At 38.4% G+C, this 19,614-nt stretch overlaps 1 protein-coding gene across 3 annotated transcripts in view; it reads left to right on the forward strand.

The window, feature by feature from the left end:
• The window catches only part of VPS41 (VPS41 subunit of HOPS complex), a 105,204-nt gene that overhangs the window by 44,553 nt on the left and 41,037 nt on the right, over window positions 1-19,614 (forward strand). For all 3 annotated transcript variants that reach the window (XM_035552618.2, XM_035552619.2, XM_050709278.1), the window contains 5 exons: window positions 671-733; window positions 1,945-2,010; window positions 11,321-11,440; window positions 14,685-14,831; window positions 16,015-16,081. In XM_035552618.2, the coding sequence (XP_035408511.1) occupies window positions 671-733; window positions 1,945-2,010; window positions 11,321-11,440; window positions 14,685-14,831; window positions 16,015-16,081 (463 nt within the window). The remainder of the gene's footprint in view (window positions 1-670; window positions 734-1,944; window positions 2,011-11,320; window positions 11,441-14,684; window positions 14,832-16,014; window positions 16,082-19,614) is intronic.

Below are 19,614 nucleotides of genomic sequence, written 5' to 3' on the forward strand. Positions count from 1 at the left end.
AATTAATTCTGATAGATATTCTGATGGCCTATGGTTACAGCTCCAGTGCTGACTCTTAAATGTACTAAGACATCAACATAGATGAGAAGGGAGCAATCTTCAGAGAGAGACGTTCCCAGTGGTCATGGAATAAAACAAAGTAGCACTGAATGCGCCTGGGAGGAGCAGAGGATGCCAAGAAACATATGGGACTTGGTTTTCAGGCTGGTTTTGCTTTATTGTCACAAATTTCTTTTTTCTTATGTAAAGCCTGTATTGCTTGGAGGGAAAAAAATCTTCCATTTCTTTCTCAGAAAGGAAGAGTTTTTAATTTATCTTCCCCTGAATGTTATTATGTTGCTCATACCTTACCTAGATCAGTATCTGTTAAACAGATTTGATCAGCCTAAAGCAAAAGGAACTTGTCGTTTCTGTGTTTCTGTTTAGGGGAAAAAAAACAAGTTAGATTCAAATAAGTACTTTTGCTCTGCTGAAAATATTTAGAGATAAGCCAAAATAGAAGTCAAAGATGTCTCAATTAACTGAATAGTTAAATATGACTTTTTACTTCAGGAAAATGTTGCAGCTGTTGGCATTCACACTAAATTTCTACTTGTTAGTGTTTTACATTCACCTTTAATTGTCTAGTGGTTATTGGGTACATATTTTTGTTGTTTTTTTTTCAAATTAGGTGCAGGTGTTTGGATTGTATTCAGCGGAAGAGTTTCATGAAATGTTTGACTGTCCTATTAAAGTAAGTGCTTGTTTTAATCTTTAGTAATTGTGTTGTTGTTGTCTTTAATAACAGAAAGGTCACATTGAATCTAAATGAGAGAGGAATACTGCTTCCTTGTAATGTTATTCAAGTCACTAGAAAATAGTTATCTATCTCAATATAAAAGCTTTTGATCTGGTTAGGCAGAAAGAAAGCTGATCTAGGTTTTGTAAGACGTATTATTGAGTTTTTCAAATACAAAAGGCAAAGTGTCCTGTTTCAGCTGTTACCTGTCTCAACATATTTCTCTCTTTGTAGATGTGTGATATAAATTCTGAGGGTTCTGCTACCTGTGAGGTCAATATTTTGCAACCAATTCATATCTGTTAAGCCTATCCTGGGATAGAGCAATGGGTGGCGATGCTGATGTACTCTCCGTGGAGGGAAGAATTCAGTTTTACTCTGGTAGAGATAAGTGTGGCTGGCTGGCTGTTGAAAAAATGCCTCTAGTAGACGTATGGGAAGATCTAGCTTTCTTAGCAAGAAGCATTTATTGTGGGAGAAAAGGTGGTGTGTGCAAGCTACTGTGTTTTGCTGCTTGGGTTCTTACATGTTCGCATTCACTCTTGGAGGGGAGAAAAAGAACGAGCTCGTGAAGTTTTCACATACATTGGATGCAACTCACTTGGCTCCTACTGCCATACTGCTCTTACAGCTGTATCTCTTGACATGTAACACAAAAGCCCTTTGTTTGGCACTGTGATTCAACATGCCAGACCCAGCTATCAGTTGGAACGTGAGCCTGGTGCTTGGTGGGGCAAAGTAAGGAGACTGTTCAAGCTGTGTAACAACACACAAGATAGTCATCTGACAATGTCAAGCCTTGTCCTCTAGGTAGGTCCCAAAGAAGACTCACTTGGAGGAATGCTTGCAGTGCTCCTGTGCTGCGTGGACCTCATTCTGCTGCCTGATGTGGAAAAAAGTGGTTGTTCTGCCTGATGTCCCTCAGCATCTTGCATGTCACGTGCCTTACAATATGGAGAACATTATTTTTGTTCTAGGAAAAATCAGTGGGACTAAGAAACAGACTCAGATGTCTGAAAGAACTGGTCTCTACTTCAGAGACAGAACTCAGCTGTAATGTTTGATATTTGGCAAAGAGCTATCTAGTTAAAAAAAAAAAAGATGCAATGCACCTTTTAAACTCTTATTTGAGTTATAATCATCTTTTTTCTCCTGTTTATACTCAGATTGTTGCTGTTCATCCTCATTTTGTAAGATCTCACTTCAAGCAATTTGTAACAGGAGGAAAAAAGGTAAGCAGTCTCAGTGTAAAGAACTATCTTTAAACAGCTTTTGAAAACTGCTCAGAAGGCTTGTATCTGTGATTTTTTTTAACATCTAGAACAAAGAATTCATCTTTTGCCTTCTCTTTATGCACTACTATTGTACCACACTCTTAATTGAGATTCCAGGAAAAAAGTAATGCACTAACTGTGTTAAAAACATGTTGCAACAAGTATAGCTTCAGAATAAAAATACTTCTGGCCTTTCAGCTTGGAGGAAAAAAAAAAAAAAAAAAAGAAATCATTTGTATTTCCTAGGGTAGCCTTTCTACATTCATTTACATTCATTTTGATTTGTTGAAGTGGGAGCAGAAGTTAGACCTTAATACTGATCTTTTATAATATACGTTGGTCTTTTGTAGTAATTCAGGAGAGTTCTGAATAGAGAAGAGCACCCACTTTCTTTTTTTTATATACTCGTATCTGTGTTATCAAAGTCTTCTATTTGAGGAGTTTGCTATTTTATATGCACATTACAATGTTTTATTGGTGTAGGATGTGATTCTGATTTTTCAGAGTACAGATGTTTCCAGGCTCTACAAGTATGATGTGTCACATAGCATATTTTCAGTTAAAATATGAGAAGTTTTGATTTGGACCATTTTCTTGAATTCATGGAATTTTCCTGTTGCCTTCTCTCATCAATTAAGGGTAAACAATCCTCACCTGTAGATACATTAAACTGAATGTTAAACACTTGTGCTCCATACAACTAAATTTTCATAAACAGTTCAGTATGTTTCCAAGAATAGCTGTGTTTTTTGTTTTGTAAATAGTGTGCATGTTTGGCAGCTTTTGCAAGCTGGTTGGACCTGGTGTTGCCCTTAAAAGAATGCATAGTCAGTGTATGTCTTTGTCAGCCATCAGTTTGTGAAGCTTTTTAGTGCTGATAGAAGTGGTATGGAAAGAGGGAGTTAGGGAATTAATAGAACAGGACTCTCTCAGGTGGTAAAAGAGCTTGCATTCACCTGATGCTGAACAGAAAAAAACATCAGGGAGTTAACATTCTCTTTGGTTATCTCTGATTACTTGACAGGTTGTTTTATATTCTGTCCTCTGGGGGATGGTATACTCGTTTTTAATGCATTCATTTTTTGCTGAGGAACTTTCCTCTTCAGGAAAACTTTAATTGACATCTTAACATAAGATATTTAGCATTGAAATAAATATCCCTTGATGCCTGTAATTTGATTTTATTGATACATAAAACCAACAAATAAAACCTTTTAGCCATGTGGTAGAAACCACTCCTCTTTTCTCCCTTCCTCCAAAAGGAGTGTATTTACTTGTATAATGGTGACAACAAAATGCTCTGTAAAGATTCAGGAAATTAAATTTCGCCTACCTATTTATCAAAGATACTTTTTTTTTTTTTTCGGAAAAGGCCTTGAAAAACATTTCTGCTCTTTATACCCCTCCTTAAGTCTGAAGCCAACGAGCTGCATGGGGGGCAGCAGGCAGTGGGAATTTGGTCCACGAGAGCCAGGAGCAGGGAGCCTGCAGCACGTCCCCTCGGGCTGTGGCCTGATGCCTGGAAGTTGTGCAGTTGTGCCAACTCCTTCAGGCAGGAGATGCTCAACTCCCAAGGTCTCTCTGCTTTTTAAGCTTTTGTGTGGACACGGAGATTTCAGCTGCTTGATAGCTGGCAGCGGTGTGAGGTACGCTGCCTGTCCTGCCCCACCTGCACAGAGGCGGTGAGGATGGAGCTGCAGGAAGACAGCTATTCGAGGTTGTGATGCTGCTATGGAAATAAGGCTATCCTCGCTTATATCAGTCTTAAGAGAAAAGCTTTGATTAAGGCTCTCATGCTATGCTCCTTGCCTGAGCTGCATTCACAAAAATAGTGTGAGGGATGTGAACTCTGCCCAAATGCTGTGGGGCGTATCGTTGTTTTTTCTTACTTTGGGAGATGGTGACTTTACATATATTAGCGTTTTAATTTTCTTTTGTGTTTTTAATCGTTTGCTAAGACCTTTAAAGCAGATAAAAGGAGCGAGCCAGAAAGGAATTTGGTCATGTACTCAAACCCGTCTAGTTGCATTATGAACGTTGTCACAGAATACGAGAAGGATGTTCTTGATTACTTACGTGAATTTCATGCTGACTTTGGTTTACAGCAAAATAAAACAGAGAAGCCAAACCACATCTGCACTCAGAAATCAAGAACTGCACCCACCCGCTAACTTGTAATGCTGTGTTTGGTCTTAAATCAAGAAAACACTTAAAGATCTGCTTAAATTTATTAATTTTATAGACAAGCATCTGCCTTAGTAGGATCCTTAATTGTAGTACTTCTGTGAACGGGGTGGGGGGCTGTAATTGTAAGCTACCACCTCCTTAATTATTTTTTTGAGAAAAATACAGCTCATCATAGTAATGTGAAATGTATGCACAATAGGCTTTCCAGTTCAAATACCCATTGCAGAGCATTTTGTCAAGTTCAAGGCAAGCTACGATGTCTTTAAAAAAAATTAGGAGAGGGAGGGAGAGGAGCAAAGCAATGTGGTTTGGGGCCACGTGTTACAGCTGCTCGGTTCCAAAGGCAGGTGGATGGTTGGGAGCAGTGTGAGCTGTCGGGTGGTGCTGAGATTTGCTGTGGCTTTGAAGTGCAGCCTGACCTAAAGCTGACTTGAGAATGGTGCTCCCTGGGGTAACTGCTTAAATCACTACAGATTGCTGAAAGTTTAACTCTACCTGGCATATGTTTAACTAGGCGCATGCCTAGTCCTTTAAGAACGTTTTTCCTAGACTGCATTATGAACTAATTAACCAATTTAAATTGTTTTCTTATTAAAACACTTGTTTTTAAAAATAAAGAACTTCCATTAAGCTTGCAATAGTACCATTGCCTTCTATTTTGGGCTGGAAAGGCATTTTCCCTTTGTTTTTTCAATGAATGAGCATTATCTGTGCCTAGAAAAAAGGTAGGTATTAGAGAAATGTTGATGGGAACTCAGTGAGAAGCAATAAGTACTATACTCAAAAGAAGCACTTCCTTGCTCCCCTCCCTGTTACCTCTGCAATTAACTTCAGCACCATTGTGGTGGCTTGGCAGATGATGGTAACCCTGAAATAATAATACTGTATATTGTAAATAACAGGGCATTCCTGTCCAGAGCAGACAGTAGAGCTTCAAAGCAAGTGAAAAGACAAATACTGTGCTATTGAAGGCCGTAACCTTCTACCTTTTAAAAAAGGGTCTAATCTTAAAAAATAACAGGGTAAAAGCCAACAAAATGAGGGTGGTAAAGCTGAAAACAAGGTGTTCTTTATTTAACTATAAGAATGCTGGTCTTTCCCAACACATCATCTAAATGAACATTATTGCAGAGTTGGAGTATCCATTTTATCCCAGAGGGTTAAAGAGGCAGAACCACCAAAGAGAGAAGACTGAAGGATATTGCAGTTCCGAAGTGAAGGTATTGGCGACTGTCTCTTGTGTGAAGATAACTTCGGAGAGCTGGACAATTGGAGGTTTCCTTCTTGGCAGAGGCATTGAAGGCACTCCCTATTTGACGTTAAGATCAATAACTAGACATGACAGATTTTTTAGTAAAGTTCGTAGAAGAATGAATTCTCTGGAGTGATTAAGTCACTCTGCTGAATTTGTGCTATTAAAGTATTGGGGGGATGGGTTCTGCTCAGCATGGTGGTTGGGGACCGAGCACAATTCAGCAAACGAATACTGAAACCATTATGGGAGGAGGACATTCAGCATCTCAGAAGATGCATTCGTAGGGCATTCATTTTTCATAATAACTGTTGATTTGAGTATCCAATCTGAAACAATTTCAGCTGGATTTTCAGAGCTAGGGAACCAAGGTAAAACTGAAAATTTACCTGGTGACTGCAAGTAGTTACATCTTCATATCTATCTGTATCTGTATCATATGTGTATATGAAATATATACGGTGGAAATATTTAAAATCTTTAATGCAGTCTGTGTTTCTGTTGCTGGAGAAAATACATTATAAGAACTGGTTTTCAAATGCAGATACTTACGTCAACATACTGAAGTCCAATTTATCCTCTCAGAATTAGCATCTGAGCATATAGATGCCCATGGTTGAACATTAGACTCCTCTCTTTGTCTATTATAAAAGCAGAGAGAACTTAGTGTTGCCTGGGGCAAATTTCTCATTTAAAAAAAAAATCAAAAATAAAATTTCAGTGTTAGAAGCCTGGGCTGGACCCACATTGTCTCCTGTCTGAGAGGCAAAACAAGATGATCTAAATTCCTTTTCCACTCCAGGTAAAGCAATGCTGTACACAGAAGAATAGCAATTGCAAACAATGCACAAACAGGAAGAGAAACAGCATTCTTGTGGAACGGCAACTGCTCTTACGGATAGTTGAATTTGTATGTTGAAGTCAAGTCTGCCAGGGAATGTCTCGGATTTTTTTTTTCTTTTAATTGTCTGCTTTTTAGTGTCAGCAGAAGCACTTTGCTTTGTAAGTAGATGACCTTTACCTCTGAACCCTATGATATGTACTTCATAATAACTGGTTGGACTACTTTGACAAATTATTAAATTGTCAGGATGCTGTTTGCAGCACAGTCCATTTTTAGAAAGCAGATAGTCAGCTGTTTGGCATTATGTTGGGTAGAAGAGTACCAGACAAGAAAGGCAGATTGCTTTGTAAGCTATAAAATGTCAGTCAGTAAATACTCAAAGGTCCGGTTTAAGTGAAGGAGGAGTAAATACTGTGGCAATTTCTGTCCATGCATTGGATAATTTACCATAAACAGGAAGCAAACTGTAGCAGCAAGCAACCAAGGCACAATAGTACAGGTCTGACATTTGCGTGCTGTGATGTATGGTGCCTGGATGTATCCTGTATTATTCAACAGATGAGACTTGGAGATGTAGTGCTATGAAGTCTGATTTACTTAATAAGCAGCTTATTTTGTTGTGCTTAACTGAGGCTGGGTTTTCACAATGAAGAAGAAGAGAAACATTCATCTTGTGCTGTAATGGACTGACTTTGTTTGTGGAAAGTGAGAAGAGATTGCATGTAGTCCTGCGTGCGGGTAGTCTATAGTTGTGTGTTTTGCAAAAGTCTGTGTAGAAAACTTTGTTGTTGCCCGAGGTGGCGAGCAAAGAGGATCTAAATACATGAAATGTGGGAGAACTTGTGGCTCTGCCTGCGAGGCTGCAGGACTTGCTTCCAAAGGTGTTAAGGTCTGTAGCTATTTGTGAATGGGCGACATCTAGAATCTAGTGGCTGAGTTATTAAAAGTATAGCCTGTTAGAAGTCCTATGGCACTTTTTTGTATTGAACTCTTCAAAATTTCTAGCTTCTCTGCCCATGAACTGTACAGCAGAAGCTCCTGAGTTGCATCTCACTATTGCCATCACTTCCCAGAGCCGTGTCTGCTTCTGCTTTCATGTTCAGTTTCCCCAGACTTGCAGTGCTGCGCCTGCTGCCCCCACTCCACCCACACCCCAGCCCCTTGTACAACAGCGATTGGTGATGATATTTTGAGAACCTATCTTCAGCTGAAAACTTGAGGCTTACAATATTCTCTGCCTCGTTTGAACTCATCCAGCCTGTTGCCGCTCCACACAGAAGTGATAATTTTTTATTGTCGCTATATATTTTCCTAGGGATGCACGATTAAACAGTAAGTCTTCATGTGGCGTGCTGTTCTGTGTTACTCCCAGATATCTGTTAATCTCGGCTGTGCCTGTAAATGTTGTTTTTACGCTTAAAACAATAAATATCTACAGTGATCAGTTGCATCCGTGGCAGTAGCATTTTAGGTTTTTGTGATCGTGCCTGACTGAGGAGAGAGCTGGTGAAGCAGGTGCCAAAACCCAGAACAAATGCCACAGGTAGGCATGTCATCACACTCGGGCAAACAAAGAACAGGACAAGGACAATATTTTTCCTGGTATTTATTTCGTTGAATGTGAAAATTAATCCAGCAGGGCTGCTGTAGGAAAAGGAAGGGTGGCTCTTCAGTTACAAAGTGAAGTCTCAGCCTTTTGCTTCAGCAGAAGTCCTACAGCTCTTTACAGAGAAGGCACTGTGTTGAAACAAAGCAATTGTGTGGAGTAGAAGAGAGATGTTCTTCACACGTGATGCTGTGCACAGTGCTACAGGAAAAGTCTTGTACTTTGAAACTTTTTACTGTGTGAGAATAGACATCTTTGATTTTAGCATTTTCCTATTTGGTAGTGGGATGAAGTTAAATTGAATTATTTCACTGTATTGGTACAACCAAAACTACAGTCATTGGCCTCTTTATTCAGAGGACTGAGAATTCCTGTGCATAGTTTAAAAGCTGGGATTACATGCAATTAGTGTTAATGCTAATTGCATGATAGGCTCCATTAAATTCAAGCACTAGTCTATTCTCTTTAGTGGATGCACAGTGCAAATAGAGTTTTGAGCTCTCAGAGGAGTTTAATCTCCTGGTAGTGAAAGATACGGAGAGATGTAGTCACTAGTCCAAGAGAAATATTTTAACTCGTTCTTAAAACCAAAAAGAACCAAGACCTGCACCATCCTCATCTCACGCATTTCAATGTGTCTTTTTTCTCAGTAATCAGTAGACAAGCATAAGCAGTTAAGACCCACAGAAAAATCAGTAGAGAGATATAGGAATATTTCAATGTACTGTGAAGGAATATGGGTGGGGACCCTTGCAGTCAAAGTTAATTTTATTTTGTCTTAGCTGTATTATCATGTTGTGGTTACATGCGAGAGGTGCTGGAAGTGCATTCTAAGCACTACTGTATTGTAAAAAAGAACTTGAAAGATTTACCAGAGCAAATCAAAAAGAGGAAAGTATAAACTCTATTGCACAGAATGCAAGACAGTGATTTTGTGGCTACAGTTGAAATATAAGTACTGGGAATGCTGACCGTCAAAATAGGGGATTTATGGGAAATAAAGTCCTAAAATATTTTCAACTACCAAAAAGAGTGGGAGGTGATAGAAGGAACCCCTCCAGGAATGGTAGATTTTTGTAATGTATCTAGCTGCTATTGAAGTTTTAAATGGCTTTCTGGTGCAATAAATATTTCATTATAAAGACAGAAAGGAAGACCGAGAAATAAATTAGTCTGCTTATTTTGAGAGAGCTGCATTCAGTGGATAGCAGTTCCAAAGCAAGTAGCAAAGTTGTGTGTTCAGTATTTCAGTTTCTAGGTATCGCAGTAGGAAATAATAAATAAATAACATTATATATCAGTAAAATGGAGATAATTCCACCACAGATAAAGTAGTAAAGTGTGTTTGGAGATGAAAATAGTTTTGTCTTGAAGCTATAATATTGAGCATCCTTTAGCTTCTATTGCACTTTGTGATGTGAGTTGGGGAATTTGGGGTGCCGCAGTGATTCAGATTAACTTTCCATCTTTTACAGGCAAGATCAGCCTGTTGTCTTCTATAGTCCTTGGTTTGAGAATTTAATTAAGCAAAGTTGAGCATAGGCTGAAGTAGGATTTTGTTTTACTTTTCTCCTCACCACTTTCTCAGGTCAATTATTTTCTTTCAGTTTCATACTCAGGTAGAGAGGCATGAAAAAAACATGACGTTCACAAGCCAAGAACAGTAACAAAATAGCTGGAAAATGTCATTGCAAGTGTCATTCCGTGAAACAGCTGGATTTTGTAGGTTAAATAAACTTAAATCGCACATAAGTCATAAGCAGAACAAAGATCGGTTAATGTAATTTATATCAGCCAGTTTTACTTCACATCATCCACATCGTTTTTCACAGCCTTGTGCAGAAAGTCCAGGTGAAAATGCTATGTATTTGCTGCTGTCTCTACTGGATTGTATTGAAAGAAGCATCTGTGTGGCTTCCCCTTAGAAGTTTGTGAACTGGAAAAAAAGTAATTTTAAAGTTGGAATCAGCATGGTACTCAGTTTTAAGTAACATCCTCAGCTTCTGAGTAGAGCTGATTAGTTTGGGTTTTGTTTTGTTGCGTAGCCTTTTTACGGGTGGGAAAATCCCTGAGGCTGTCTAAAAGAGAGCCCTTCACATGAGCTGTGGGAAAGGCACTGGGTCATTTCAGGTGGAGTTAAAGTGGCCGGGTGTGCTCTGATGTCTGCTGTGTGCTCCATGCAAAATTTTGTGACTATCCTGGATAGTGACTACTTCAAACTTTTGGAGGAAATCTTTGTCTTTTGGTGCCATCTTGTGGCTGTGGGATAGGCAAGCAGTCAGTGTAATTATCATCAAAAGTCACTTACTTTATTAAAAGATGTTATTTTAAACAATTAGTGTCATATCATTATTTATGCAGAGGTGGAGGACACAAGCCTGGTGTAAAAAAGCATATGTGAACAGTAGCAACATAGTCACTCAAATTAGGTCCTTGCAGTTTGTAATTTTACACTTCTTAATGGTTCTTCTGCATTTTATGAGCTAGGGTTCAGGTTGTGTATGTGTCCATGTGTGTGTACTCAGGCAACAGTTGGCAGGACTGGTACCTTACTCCTGTTCCCCTCCAAGCACTATGCTTTGCATCGCTTGAAGTGATTCTGTCTTATAATCCTATTAAATAACTTCCTGAAACCACGTAGGAACGCTAAAGAAGTTGGACTGTCATACAGACTGTCTGCATGTAGTAGTGTTTTTCTTTGCTGTGCAAAATATTTCAAAAAATAGTCTGTGCTTTTTAGATATTGCAAAATCCTTCTGTATTTGCAGAACCTGGGATCCCCCATCACACAAGTCTTACAATCAGCAGTGCTTGTTGCGAGTGCAGTTGCATGTGTGGGACCGTGCAGCATCTCTAGAGCCCTACTGAAGGCTGGGTAGTTCCATATGAGGCCAAGCGAAAGGCTTCAGACTTGGAGGTCTTCAATAATTTTGACTAGCCCAGGCATAAGAGATGTTTTTTACGATCTCCTGCTTTTTGGAGAGAAGAAAGCCTATCAACAGATTGGTGGATAGGTGTAAGACAGCCTGGTTTCTTTATTAGCTTTCTTAACTCTTGTCACAAGTGCTGTTAGGTTCTCAAATGCCTTAAGTGCTTTATCTTTCAAATGGAAAGAAATATATTTACTATTCTTTGAAAAAACTTCATAGGAAGGCTGCTGATTAATATAATTATCAAAGTAACTTGATTTTTTTTAGTATGTAAGATTCTCAGTGTAAATGTACTATATGAAAATGATTGCATTCGCTTTTGTTTTGTGATAGCTGCGTATTTCTCCCTACCCTCGAATCCAAGCAGAGTAAGAGATAAGGAAGCAAAAAACTCCTTTGTTTGCATACAGCACTGTGTCAGAAATATTTCTTGTTGCACTTCTTCACAGTTGCTGCTATATGAGAGAGGCTGGATGAATAGATGGAAGCCTTCGGTTTTACATGAAGGGGAAGGAAACATAAGAAACATAAAATGGAGAGGACACTTAATAGCTTGGGCCAATAATATGGTAAGTTTTTGTCACCTCTGTTAAATGAGCAGAAATACCGCTGCTTTACGCTGATGTTTGAAATGTTTTAAAATGGTGTTAATTGTTAAAATATTCCTTTGAAAACTGGTACGTTAGAAGAATCCAGTACATGAGGCACTGAAGGATAGTGCTTTAGGTATGATTTCTTCATAGAGAGCCCTGCTGTTTGCATTTACTGCTGTCTGTTCGGTGTTCTCCATGTAACTTGCAGCTTCTGAAGAAATTTAGAAAAGCAGCTCTACGTACATACGAATGCTAGGGGTGGTCACAGCTGTACCCTATTGTATATCAGAGTTTTGGCCAGTGAGATTTGTTGAAGCAAATTGCTTGAGGAAGGAATGCTAATGTGAACTCTTCTTTATAAGTATAATATCCTCCTAATCCCTCCTCCTCCACCACCCAAAAAAAAAACTGTCTAAATTTTGAAGTTTCTATTGAACTAACAGCATAATATATATTCCTAATGTAGCAGATTATAAAAAATTATACTAATAATTCCTTATTTTGGTAAGCCACTTGAAAAGGCTAGACTTAAGAGAAAACAGGCCCTTTTTGCTCTAAGTGTAATTCATATTTTAAAGGGAACTCTTGCTTTCATGCTGAGTGTTGCATTTCACCTAACAGTGTATATGTAATTGATGGGTCAAGGTCTGTGTTTTAAAACTCAGCAGACAGGGATACATTTTTAAGAATGTATGGTGTCTAAATTCCAGATTTTTATTTTAAAATGTAGTGAAGGTATTACTGAAAACATTTGCTTTCTCCCTTCTTTTTTCCCTCCTGGAAGGAAGCATTTATTAAAATATTTTAAAGCAGTTGTTCTTTTATTCCCTTTAAAAACAGCTTGATATGAAATTGTTAGCGGTGGACTTTGTGTTTATTTGCTTCCCTTTAATGACTGCATTAGCACTGAAACTTAAGGAAGTGCTTGATTTTCTTAACATTAACTCTTCAGAAGGTTTTGTTCTTTTCAGAGCCATACAATTACAATGTATATTCTAGGTGAATCTGCAGGGAATAGATAGGACAGTTGAGGAGAGCTATCCCTAGAGATGATGTGTCACATCAGAACACAGAATACTAATAAAATGTTGAGAGCCATCTGTCAGAGACAAAAAGCCATGGTCAGGGCCTATCTTTCAATGAAAAATGAAATGACACTTGCCCTCCAAAAGATTAATATATTTGGTTATTGGCCTTTTCCCTTCCCTTCCCCCTTTACCTTTTTAAAATTTCTCCATCCTCTAGCAAGGTATTTGTTCCTGTTTGTTTTTTTTTTTCTTTCAAAGTAAGTCGGAGAAAATCATTTATAGGCTTGCCATTTACTGTCTGTATCTAGTTCTTATTTTCTCATGTGTTTGTTTTTTTTGTTTGTTTGTTTGTTTTATTGCACACTGTATGCATGCTTGCTAGACGTTGGACATTCCAAGATGGGCTCCCAATTAATTAGGCAGGGTCTAATTCTGCTCCTATGCTTGCCACTTTTCCCTCTTCTCCTTCTTCCATGACCAAGAGTGTAAGTCTTACAGACTGAGACACCTGAGGACCAAATCCTTAGCAGCATTAACTTTCCTAACTCTCACAAAAACATGTTTTAGGCTCCTTCATGACAGGAAATTGAGACTGGAAGTCCTTTCAGTTACAGTGCAAATGGCATGCTTTAACTATAGAGGATTCTACCCTGCTGGTTTGAGAGCCACTTTAAATGTAAGCTCATCTGCCCCATATAGAATTCAATTTGCTGCCTTGTTGAAAAACAGATGTGATATGGGTCACTGATTTGGAAATCATACTTAAAGTGGTGAGATTAATAAAAGACAGCTTTATTAAAATGCAGTTCAAGCAAGACTGCAAACTTTAAGAGATGTGTTTAGAAAACACAAAGCATAAGCTCTTTCTTTATGCTACCCTGAGATCTGGGCTCTGTACATTGCAGATGATGTGTACAAGTTTTTGTTGCTTTGTTTTTGTTTTTGTTTTTTTTTGGCTTTTTGTTTATTTTGAAACCTTGATGCTTGATGACTTTTAACCTACAAGATGCCAATAGGAGTCTTTCTCTTCACCTCCATACTACTTACTGCTCCTTGTGATTTAATGATTTAAGGTGTTTGTTTGTTTTTTTTTGGTTTGTTTGTTTTTTTAAGAAAAGGAGAGGGTGGGGAGGAGGGAAAGCCAAGCTTCTAGCTTAGTTCTGGCTTAGACCATGACCCCTGTGTTTAGATTCTTTTACTTAAAAACAGTTGAACTGGTATAGCTGGGGACACAGAAATTCAGGGGGGTGGGGAGCAGGCAGGGCGGAAACAGGCAGGGGAATCTTCTGAATCAGTTTTGCAACTAGAAAAATCCTAATGTGGAATGTCATCCTGGATGCTGACCTTTCAAGGTCTTTTCCATCCCTTTTTTGTGATCATGAGATGTGGTTTTCTGCTCACTGAGCTTAAGGGAAATATCTACTAAAACGCTTGGTGTTATGTTGGCAACTTTTGTTTTTAAATCACAAAGAAAGAAGTTATTATTTAACATGAAATTAATCTCCATTTTACTACTGGAAAGGTTATAGCTCACATTTTCTAAATGGTATGGAAAAATCCAATCGATGGCTCTTCCCCTTCTCCCTCCCTCTAAAATGACTTTAATCTTCTTTTCTTTAAACTTTTTGTTGTGTTAGTTTGAGATATTTCCTGAGGAGGCAGTGAAAAATCACACCGTATAAAACCAGGCATCATTTAAGTATGCTTCCTTTTTTTCTTTCAACACAAGAGTATAAATACATTTTTATAGAAGTACAGATTGTCTTCATTTACCTTAATTTGTTGTTACTTCATCTTTTCTTTTTTTCTGAGGTGGAAATTTCTGTTTCTCGATGGGGAATGTTTTGGAGGAGCCTGGGATGCTTTTGCTTCTCCACTAGTAGCACCAGCCTAAACAAGCTGGTCTGGTTCATGACTGGATTTGCTCATCTGTCACTCGTTGACTCGTTATATCTTTGTATTTAGCGTGTAAATTTAAAATATTTAACTTACTCTAATCTCATTGTTTCTCCTGTCACCTGCTGGGTGAGATTGGTCTTTGTATCAACAGCTATTTGTGTTGGCACTTTCATCCCTAACCTGCAACTTATGCCATAAGCTGCTATGACTGTTTTACTGTACAGAATAAAATGGGCTCTGGTGGGTAAGAGTTTGTCATACTGAATAAAGTTCTCTTGTATTTAAACTTTCAGGGCGTGAAGATACTTGACATGATTTCCAAGCAACGAATTACCAATGTGCCTCGAGATGACATAAGCCTTCGCCCTGATATGTATCCCTGCAGCCTTTGCTGGAAGGATAATTTAACGCTGATTATTGGCTGGGGAAATTCAGTAAAGGTGCAATTACCTGTCTTTGTAATAAATGCTTACTGTTATCACAGACAAACAGAGGATTATTTCTGAAAAGCAAAGACAATCAAAAAAAATAGTTTGGTTTGACTACAGTCTGCAGAACTCCTGCTGCCATAGAAATGTCATTGGACTGACCCTCGTGAGGAGGAGGAGAAGGAGTGATAGACACCCAGCGGTCAGACAGATTTCTGTGCGTGAGCATGCAGCAAGTGTAATCCTCAGGGACACTTCTCTCCTCTGTGCCTTCAAGAGATTTCCTCTTTTGAAAGCTTTTAGAGGGGCTGTTGAATTCATTTCTTTTGATTAGCATTAAGGAAGGACAACTTACCATGAGTTATTTTTGGAGGGGCTTATTTTGGGGGCTGAGGAGTTTATCGTTGCTAAGACAGACACAGAATTTCAGCCAGCCAAGGGGAAAAAAAAAAAGGGGATGGAGGACAGGTTGCTTGGGGCTTTGCTTCGCTTTCAGCAGGGAACTAGCATTTCGAACTTGTGCACAGCAGACTGCGATTTGTGCAGACCAGCACCTGACAGGAGTTCGTTAGAGCCTGTTAGATGTTTTCTAATAACAGCTTGCTACATCGTTGCACAGTGGGAAATTAAAAGTGCTTGGTAGGAGTAGATGGAGAGGGAGGGTAAAGTGAGGTAGGTGAAGCATAAAAAGCTTTTGGAGCATTACACTTAAAGTTTTACAAATGAGGAGGTTTGTCGTAAGTTTGGCATCTGTCTTTCCCCTTGTATTACGTGTGCTTCACAACATATGGGTGTCTGCATTTCTTTATACGTATGTGCTCTCCTCCTGTTACTTGGATTTGCAGTAGCATATGCTTTCTGAAATAATAAGGTAATGAGACACCAAGTGTGAGAAGATAGCGAAATCAAACTCTCATATGCTGCTGTGAAGAAACAGTAGTGAGCAGATGCTTTCAGATTTCTCTCTGATGGCCCATCTTCTCCTCTCCCAGCATATTTATAAGGCTGTGAGCTACAGACACAACTTTCCTGTCGGGTTTTCTTCCTCAGTGATGCATCATCACTGTTCTAAAGCCAGTGTTTTTCAAAGCAGAGAAATGCCTGTCCAAGAACACCTCAGTAAGTTTCTGGGGAAAGTTAGCATAATTTTAGGAATGCGTATTCATCATAATGATCCAAATATCTGTTTTCCTAGATTTGCTCAGTAAAGGAGCGGCATGCCAGTGAAATGCGTGACCTTCCGAACCGCTACGTGGAAATAGGTATGATTGTACGAACACATGCCTTTTCACAATCAGATAAGCTTTCAAAGGTTTGTTTTCACGTTCAGCCTGAAAAAGCTGTTAGAGTTCAGAGACAACATTTAACATAAATGTCTCCTGGTTTTTACTTGATGAGGTTGTCATAATGTCCTGCATAATTTTTTTGTAATCATAAAGTCTTAAATTCTGTGCTCTCCCAAAATCAGAGAGCCTTGTGTAAAGAAAGAGTGGATGTCTCAACTTTCCTTTCAGGCAGATTTTTACAGAGAACTTGGGTTTTCGTCTTGGTTAAATGATGATGGGTGTAGTAATATAAGGAGAAAACAGACACTAGCTTAATCAATTACTCATTGTTTAGCTTCCTTGCTCATAACTTTTTTTTTTTTTCTGAGCATCTCTTCGGTATAGTCCTAGAAAGTTGATATGAATTTCTTCTTGTTGCCTTTTTTGCTTCTGCATTTTGTACTTTGCTTTCACGTTTCTTTTGGTGATGTGAATAACTTTGTTATTGGTGATTAATGATGGAAAAGGTCTTGACAAAAAATGTCAAGAAATTCAAACAAAATTTGAGGGGGCAGGGGGGTAAACAAAAACTCTTCTGTTCCCAAAAGAAGCTTCTGATGAGGAAAGATCTATGAAGAGGTAACACTGCCAAGATAAGCAGGCCCTCTGGGACTCTGCAGTGCAGAATGGACAACTGTTTGTAAAGTTTTGTGCTTCCTTGTCTTGACTGTAATGACATGAGACTGTAAACAAGAATGTTCACACAAAATCCTGACTCAGGTCAGCGTACTGACCAGAATGGTACATAACATAGATGTATACTGCTTTATGATTTCAGAAAAGAACAGTTCTAAAGTAGCTTTTGAAAATCAGCGAGGATGTTCTGACGTTAAACTCTTTAGGAATTCTGGATACTGAGAGAAGACAGGCCTGACCATTAACTGAGACTTCTTGAAAGCTATTTGTTGGTAAAGATTATATAGTCCCAAAAGAATAATTAACCATGGAATTCTAGGATTTTTGAGAGAATTATGTCAAGGAAAAGTTCAGCCTTGAGTTTTACCGTCGAACTCTTATATAAATCTTTTCTGTACCTCTAAGTAGCTTTTAGGAAATAAATAAATGAGGTGAGTTACATAGTGTTAAGTGAACAGAGGGAACTTATACTATAACTGAAGTTGTAGGTTTACAGGGAGGGAGCTAGCCTTACAATACTGTCTATTGGAACTTCATTCAAAAATAATAAAAAGCTGTGATCAAACTATTTAGGTGCAATTCTGAAGGTTAGAGATTTTTGCAGAACTAACTTTTACATATTTCAGTTTTTAGCCTAGATTTCTTCTCTGTATTCTTGAGGACTGCAGTTATATCTCACTTAGCCTGTTAATGATGTGCTTGAGATTTTTCTTTCTGGTTTCATGTCAAAGCACTGAAATGGCTCTGCCAAATGCTGCCAGTACTACTCATTGGAACGTGGATTGTATGCTGGGAGGGAAAAGAGTGAGATACTTGTTCAAGTCTCAATAGACAGTACAGTAACTTTTGATGTAATCACTTAGAAAGTCTTTGAGAGTTATGTTATTCCACAGCATCTTTTTCAATCTTACTATAGTTTAAACTTTTACTTTTCAGATGCATAGCTGTAAGGTCTGAAATTATTATTGGGCAGACTGACCAGCAACCAGTATAGTTTTTTACAAGAGTATTAATATCCTAAGTGGATGCGTAAGCTGATTTACTCTCATAACGTAAAGAATTTACACAAGACAAGAATATCTGAAGGATATTCAGCTACCCTGCCATACATATCCTTTTGGCTTATAACATCTTGGCATCATCTTATCAGGGTAATACATATGGAGCCTATGACAATATAGTGATTTCTTGTATCTCAGCAGTTTCAGATTTGTGTTTTTAGAGACGTTCTGAAGGTCTCAAAGTTCTACAATAACATCTTAGCAAGCTTTGGTGGCATCAGTAGACCGTAAATGTTTCTTCAGTGGCTTGCAGCCCAGTGAATAAGGAAGCGGAGCATCTCCAGCCTTGCAAGTTAGGTCCACAGGATCCTGTGGTGCTAGGATTTTATCTTGATACACAGCCATACTTGCTCTGAGGCAGGAAATAAATATGGTACCTACCCTGATTCTAAACCAGATGGCCCGTGATGTGGGAAAGTACCACCACTGAGCTGTTGTGGATGTTGTACTTCAAAGAAGATAATGCTGTGGTTGCATGCAAGAGAAATTAGAAAAAGATATATAGTTCTCATGCACTGAGATCTGTATGATATTGCCAAGTTCATTTGTACAATTCGGTATATTAATGGTGCTTTTCTTTATTAATCTTTTCTGTTGTCCCTGGTTCCATGTTACAGTTCATTGCTTACATGAGTCTCTATTCAGTGTCAAAGATAAACTCCGGTGAAATGTTTCTATTTAGGTTTAAATGTATGTTAGCTGAGCAGATCCTATCAGTTTAGCTCTGTCAGCTACCACTGTGAAGTAGCGTATTGATTAGAAAGTATTGGTATTGAATTACAGGCTTAACATGGACTAAATGCCATTGTGATCCTTCTTAAAGAGTGCTTGACCTCTGTGCTTGCTCCCAATACATGTACAAAAGCTGTAATGCTAGACAACTTCTGTTCTAAACAGGGAGCCCTACTCAAATGTAGCCTGCTAGAAGGCTGCTTCCTAATGAACTAATTAGCACTTTGCAGCTAATGCAATTCCTTTTCAAAGTGAAACTGGGCATCTTACAAGCATGAAGTAGTCCTCTGGTGTGACTGTCAGGCAGCTTGGGTTTATGGATCCTTTGTGAGTTACTTTACCTATGCTTGAGTTTGTCTCTCTAATGATAGTGGAAAATAAAAATTAACATTAAAAGTCAGTAAAAGACTTGAAGTTGATTAGAGACTTCCCATTCAATTCATGTTAGTGCAGATTTTATCTGAGGAATCTCAGCTTAATTCCAGGTGCCAAGCAGCCAGCAGTGCCTCGAGCACTTTTCTCCCATGTGCATTTCCCCACATTCCTGACAAAGCAGACTTCTGGTATAAGAATTGCATGTGGATATGCTTGTAACAACACATCTTCATGTTCTGTGAGGGAATAGCTGTACCGCTGCATGCCAAGTTACCATCAAGTACTGAGATCACACATTTTTATCTGAAAAGAAAACATGGGAATATTTATTTCTTGGTTTGTGAAGTGAGATACTGGGATCTACCATAGCAGCATATTTGTCTTTACATAGACAGAGCTTAAAGCTTGCTTAACAAATAGGGTGAGCAGTAAATCAATGATGAATAAATGTCATCAACTTTATATGCTGATTTATGCAAACATTTAATTGGACTATGTCTGTCTACATTCTGAAAAGCAAACTGCTGAAAAAAAGGAAAGGAAAAAAAATCAATTGGTATAACTGATTCCGCTTAGACTTCTGTTCATCGTGTTTTGTCATGAGACAAAAACTGATCATTTGTAAATTACTTGATAAAAATTACTTCACACTATCAAACTAATTAC

This window comes from Cygnus atratus, chromosome 2, assembly GCF_013377495.2.
Source record: "Cygnus atratus isolate AKBS03 ecotype Queensland, Australia chromosome 2, CAtr_DNAZoo_HiC_assembly, whole genome shotgun sequence".
Classification (NCBI taxonomy): Eukaryota; Metazoa; Chordata; class Aves; order Anseriformes; family Anatidae; genus Cygnus; species Cygnus atratus.